The sequence below is a fragment of the Pseudomassariella vexata genome (assembly GCF_002105095.1).
Source record: "Pseudomassariella vexata strain CBS 129021 chromosome Unknown BCR38scaffold_11, whole genome shotgun sequence".
Taxonomy (NCBI): Eukaryota; Fungi; Ascomycota; class Sordariomycetes; order Amphisphaeriales; family Pseudomassariaceae; genus Pseudomassariella; species Pseudomassariella vexata.
In genome coordinates, this window is record NW_024467966.1 from 1,241,668 (window position 1) to 1,248,160 (window position 6,493).

General features: G+C 51.2%; 1 protein-coding gene across 1 annotated transcript; it reads left to right on the forward strand.

Moving 5' to 3' along the window:
• Nucleotides 1–3,984: 3,984 nt before the first annotated feature.
• BCR38DRAFT_411935 (uncharacterized protein) lies at nt 3,985–6,022 on the forward strand (the record flags this gene model as incomplete). The annotated part of the gene is made up of 4 exons (XM_040858627.1): nt 3,985–4,265; nt 4,333–4,504; nt 4,567–5,046; nt 5,156–6,022. 4 exons carry the CDS (start codon nt 3,985–3,987, stop codon nt 6,020–6,022), a joined length of 1,800 nt encoding a protein of 599 aa, XP_040713049.1.
• Nucleotides 6,023–6,493: the final 471 nt, after the last annotated feature.

Here is a 6,493-nt window from a genome sequence, read left to right on the forward strand (position 1 = left end):
TGTCATCGTATGTAGTTTTGATTAGATGTTTGAGTGTCGTTTGTTTGACGCGCGGGTTCGATGTCGGTGGTAGATGCGGTACGAGTGATTGTGTTTGATGAGGTTGTGATTGTCAGAAGGAGTTTGAGGTTTTAATTGAGCCTCTGGGGTGGAGAGCTCACTCGGATGATGTTATGATGCTGCCATGGATTCCATTGTGATGTCATATCCCAGCCGCGTTTGAGCAAGCTACCCCGCGCGATTTGGTCTGCGGGAGCCATTCAAGCACAATTGAAGGCGCTTATTGGGCAGGTACGACCCGTTCCAGGGCTTGTGACAGCGCCCGAACTGCTGGATGGAGGTGCAAAATGAGCTCATTCAATCAATCAAGCCGTGTGCGGCCCAATTCGTCCTATCCGGAGCATTTGCAGCGCCACATTGACGTCATGCCTCAGCTAAGGTTAGAGGCGCAACTACCTCACTTTCACTAAAAAATGGGTACTGAGGAACTCGGCTTCAAAGGATATTCAGCTGGCGGTGAGCTCTACGAAGCAACGGCAAGTCTGGGGAAGTGTATATGACGGCTGCTTCAGCTCTTGTGGTCCATCACGTATCTTCCGAGCAGTAGACCCGCATCCCCGATTTCCGGATTCCAATCTCCACCCAAACGCCCCGGACGCCCCGGAAACTCTGGTGACAGAGCCCGTCGCGTCGATAGAACACCCGAAAGGACAAGTAATTTCACCCTGAAGCAAGGAAACAACCTTGGGACGCTTTTTCGAGACCGAGGTCGCGACAAGTCACTTCACGAAGAATTCAAATATCCAAGTACATTTCTCTCGCGGGGTTTGGTAACTTTCATGTTTGGGTCTTTAACCATGAATTTCCAGCGTACATCAACTAGCTGTCTCAGATTTATCGTGATGTTGGCGAACACGATTGGCATGGCTCAACGCGAGGTGCTTTCCATGGAGGGATCGTGAAATTTCCTAACCAAAGGACAAAGCCGCAATTGCCATATTTGCGTCGTGGCCTGTTTATATGGAAGTGTGGTTCCATGGCTTTCCTTCAAATTTGATTTTTACCGCCGAACGGGAGAAAATTCAGTCGGGGTTTTACAAGCTTCGAGACGGAGATTGGATGATGCCGAACAGAGGCCTATGGCCGTTTTGGCTCTATCGTTAGTTTCACTAAAGAGTCGGCTAGCATCTTTAGATATTGTGAGGTATTAGTTATGAAGGCTTGTGTTCCTATGGCTTATCCCCCGTGGAAGTTCCATCCTGGTCGAGCCAACGAGAGTCTCGAGGTGTTGACGGAGCAGATCCCGACGAATGCGGCGCAGAAGCAGAGAAAAAAGCGGATGGTCCATTTCAATAGTGACCCAAATAACGGCTAGGGCAGCAACTCTGACTAAAAGACTGTAAGTTACTACGTTCAAGTATTATTTATTGCGCATGTTGACGGACTGAGGATCATCAACTCATTCCAAGGTTGAAATCAAGGGTTATCAATCGGTGTGCTTCAGACAAACAAGAGTACTAACGACGATTCAGTCGGCCAATTCTAGCTTGACAGAAGAGAAAAAGCTACAAAAGAGAGAGTTCGTATGCTTGGCTTTCATACACAGATGTCAATACTAACAAAATAAAACGTGTACTACTTTGATCAACACAACAACGGCAAGCTTGGTTATAACGCACCAGTCTGTCAATCGTGTCCGGACTAAGTCTAAATACGGGATATTTAAATAGACCTCACAGGAGCAATTCATATTTTCTCGGGATACCATCCTCATAAACATAGACGGAGCAAGGATTTGCGCCGACGAGATCGCAGGCAACTTTGACACTCTAGTGAACATCTGGGGAACAGCACTTGTAAATAACACGCCGCATAGCCAGTATCATTATTCCAATATCTCCTAACCACCAACGGATGATGTTTAGCCTCATCACCCTAAGCCAGCCCATCATCCCACAGCCCGTCGGCCGAGCACGATGGGGCAAGCAGCCTTGCCTGACCTACGGTAAGATGCTCCACAAAGACTGAAGCCGGAAGTAACGTTGAGTCCGACTTTCCCGAGACTCTTGCCCTGTGTCTCAGCCGCAATCTGTTGGATCAGCCAGCTTTGGAGTACTTGGTCCAGCAGGCTGACGTGGAGAAAAAAGAACGCTTTTCATCGCGGGTAGAATAGATAGGGACCCTGGCATACCTGCAGAACCGGACGCGACATCCAGTGCATGGGTGCAGCATATGTTCCACTATGCTGACCCGACTGCTAATCCAGGGTCGTGACAACTCCTGATCTCTAGCCAGCGGTGTCAATGCTGTTGGCGGCTGTGGACGTCGGAATCGCTAGATAATAACATAGCTTTACACCTATCCTCTCGGTGCGGTTCCTGCATCGTTTGAGCTGCCAGTGGCTGTACATGTATGCCCGCGATTGATGTGGCCTCGCTTTGCTATACCGATTTAGTACGTACAATAGATTGTTTGCCATGGGTCGATCCCATAATATTACAATGGAGCATCAGGATTAGCATGAAAGGCAAGCATGCAGTATCACAGCCACCCGGCTGAACACAAGACCTTGCGGGAAAGCCCTGTTGGCAAAGTAAAAAGGGCAGGGAGAAACCACGCCAATGCGCCTACCAGGTTCAACGATTTCTATTTCAAGCCTTCTTTCTCATGACGATATTTGTTTTGAAAGCTGAACAAATGAAATTGATTAGACAGATGTTTTTGATATTCCCCGATTGGGCAATTAGGCATCGTATGGGTCGACCAATAAGCACCAAGAAATTGGAGGGGTATTCGCGTCTTGCTTGAGCTGAACAGGCTGACACCTCGTTAGAGGATCTCGTTAGAGGATGATAATTACTGTATATTTATGATCATTACTGAAGTTGTAACGTCGTGCTTCCTTTCAAGGTCAAGCTTCGGTTTTCCGCAAGAAGCGATGGACAAAGCATTCGTCCAAATGAACTTGCATGTCTCAATATACTCAATGCCCAATTAAGTCATCAGCAAGCAGTTTGAGGTCCAGCAATAGAGATTATAATCAGACGCTTCGTCTTCTTTAGAGCCATTACATCTACCCTTTCTTGGTGCATGTGTCTCAAATCAATTACGATGTTGCGGCGTGCGGGCGTGTGGGGAGTCAGATCAGTGGCCAATTGCAATACACAGGAAACCCTCCTCACATGCATGCACAGCTTACCCAGACTTGTCATGAGTGGGGGATGAAGTTGATCTAAAAATTCAAGTGTTGTTGCAAACCTATCCCGACGAACGGAAAGTAAAATCGATCCTGCAAGTTTTCGAAATAACCACTGTGCCCCTTATGTAAACTACATGGGTCATTACAATCTCACCTACCATGGCGTTAGTTCCTGTTTAGCTAGTTCTCCGGGCCCGCAAGGCTAGCCCCTGCAGTTCAGCCAGGCCTAAGTTTTCGACCTTGCTCGCTGAGCTCGAAGTCGTACACGCCAGCCTATTAGACGCCGCTGCTTAGCTATTATTGGAAATGCCCTTGATCCAGCCTTCCCTATATTGATGAGCTGGTGGTTTATCGGCCCAGATCAGATGGTGTCAGCATCCTATAGATGTAGCCTAGTTCAGCCTTACTTGAATTCCCCTCTTTAGTAACTTGTAACTGAAATCAGCCCCAAGCCATTAGCAGAAGGATTCTTCTAATCGCGCTTTGCCACCGGTTGAATACCGCGGGGCCTGGTTCGACGAATGGGAAGAGTTGCGGAGCATTGTGGTTCAATTTTCATCGCGGATCAAGATCGCTGGCGGCAGCAAACTGCCGGCATCATCGTGGTTTACTTTTACGACAAGCTGATAGCTGATGTTGCTTCTGTTGACAGCGACAAGATACTTAAAGATGGCATCGCAGACATCGATATGGAAATTTGGCTCTGAGCATCCCAACTTAGCCAGACGTTGACTTATCTAACCCATATCCCCCCATAGCCTTGAACCTACCCAAAGACGTCGACGATGCATGTGCATATCATCGGGTCGGCGCTGGCATTCAGCGCCACAGCATCCGCCGGCGTTCTTGGTCGTGCTTACAACACTACATCCAGCGATTGCGGATCGATAACATCGGTGCCAACACCGACTTTGACAGGCTCCTGTCCCCTCGTCAGCAGCGCCTCGGCAGCTTACCTCTCGGCCAAGCCAACGGCGGCAGCAGCCGTTGTGCCAGCCGGGCTCGCAACAGCATGCCTCAAGTCTGTCCCACTGGACCCCGAGAACGACGTGGGCCTCATTGACCAGTAAGTCGACCTCAATAGCATTGACCGTCGACCGTCCGGTTGTGTGCATTACTGACCAGTTCCAAAGCCTCCTACCACTAGTGCAACTGCAAAGCACCCTCGCCTACCTCAAGAACCCCCCAGAAGAGTACCTAGAGATCCTGTCTCGGAACCTGCAGTTCCAGGACCCAGACGCCGACTATAATACCGTGTTCTCGACGGTGGCAGGCGACGTGTCGATCGGGGATGCTTTCAATCGAGTGTTTGGCTACCTGTCGCTACCGGACCAGAGCATCATCGCCTTCGCTAATGGCTCACCAAGGTGTTGGAGAACATGGCAATCGTGAACGCCAAGTTCGACGGTATTGTGAACGGCGAATTGCTGCATCAAGTCTACGAGCTGCCACAACCACCCAGCACCACCACCACCACACCCACTCAATCGGCAACCGCCACTTCAACCACGTCTCCAGCACCGGAGCCCACCGTGCCTGGCTATCCCTACCCTGTAGTCAAACACTTTGACGACTACGTAGCGGGCTACTTCCTCAACGACACAGCATACGCGGACACCGCCGTGCTCGTAGCATTATCCTTCGAATCCTCAGCGCCGGGAAAGAACTTGACAGCCGACTTCTTCGAGTTTCGGCGCGTCGTGTCCACCTTCCTGGACGCCTGCCGCGAGGCCGGCAAGACCAAGCTCGTGATCGACCTGTCGGGAAACGGCGGCGGCTCCGTCATAGAAGGGTTCGAGCTCTACAAGCAGCTTTTCCCGTCGGGCGAGCCCTGGGACGGCATCCGCGTGCGCGACCGAGGTAGTCGACTTCATGGGGAACGTATCCTGGTCGGACCCGGACTTCATCTTCCCGGCCATCGTCGACAAAGACGGGGAAGACTTTGAGAGCTGGCAGGACTTCTTCGGCCCGAATGAGTTCAACGGCGACGAGTTCACGAGTCTGCTGCGCCGAAATTTCTCCGAGCCCGGCGGGTTCGGTTCATCTACAGCTATGACCGTAGTAACGGGCTACGGCGACGTTCCCGCGCGACCCGAACAGCCTTTCGCTGTGGAGGATATTGTGGTCGTCACGGACGGTGTCTGCGCAAGCACCTGTACCATCTTCGCCGGCCTGCTGGCGCGGCAGGAGGGCGTGCGCACTATCGCCATGGGCGGACGGCCCATCAGCAGTCCTATGCAGGCCATCGGTGGTGTCAAGGGTGCTGAGGTCCTGAAATTCGATGACTTTATTCCATGGGTTGTGGGTCTTGCCGACCAAAACGATGGCCTTGCCCCCCTTGGCTTGCCGTTTCCTGACACAGCCACGCCGCCCATCCTCGGATCAGGTGGCAGTTTCAACTGGAAGAACGCGTATGCTGGGGATGACGAGACGAGCACGCCGCTGCAGTTTGTCTACGAGGCTGCCAATTGCAAGCGCTTCTTCACGGCTGAAAATGTGTTCGATGTTAGGACGGTCTGGCAGGATGCTGCGGATGTCGCCTGGGGCGAGGGGCTGTGTGTGTTCGGTAGCACCACGACGGACGACGGAAGCATCGCGGCTGATGTCCTCCAGTATAACGCCGACGTCAGACCTGCCGTCGTGTTCCCAGCTGTGCCCGGTAGTCCTGGGACAGAGACGACGCGGTATGGGTCGAATTGCACGTCGTCATCTGTCCATAAGAAGCGAAGCGCCGGTGCCGTGCCCAAGACCTTCACCGCCGTCGAGACTGATATCCAACCTGAATGGATCAACCTTCCAAGTAACCGCTTCGGTACTTCTTGATTGAACTGGAGGGGAGAACTGGAGTACTGGAGAGGGGATAGATAAAGTGAGATGAGTGGATGATATTCAGGCGCAAGTGATCACATTCAAATGAACATTTTTTCTTGACCTTGTCGCTCCGCACTGAATTCTTATGGTATCTCACTTGCAGTATCAAGCCAATGATAATTCCCTGATCCACAATCGATGAACCCGCATATAAGATGGATGTGTCCCTCTGCACAGCGATGAAAAGCGTCGGGCTGCTTCTAGAACCTTTGACTAGGCGGCCTTGACAACCGCTTCGTGATGAATGCTGGTGATATTTCATTTGAAATACCATGGCGACGAGGGTTGACTCATGCATTGCCGATCGCTTCACATATAAATTATCCTTCTCCACAGCGATGGAAAGTTTCAAGCTGTTTCCAGAATACCATGATTATCTTGCCTTTGCAAGTTGTCGAGATGCCATTTCACCATAGCACCCTC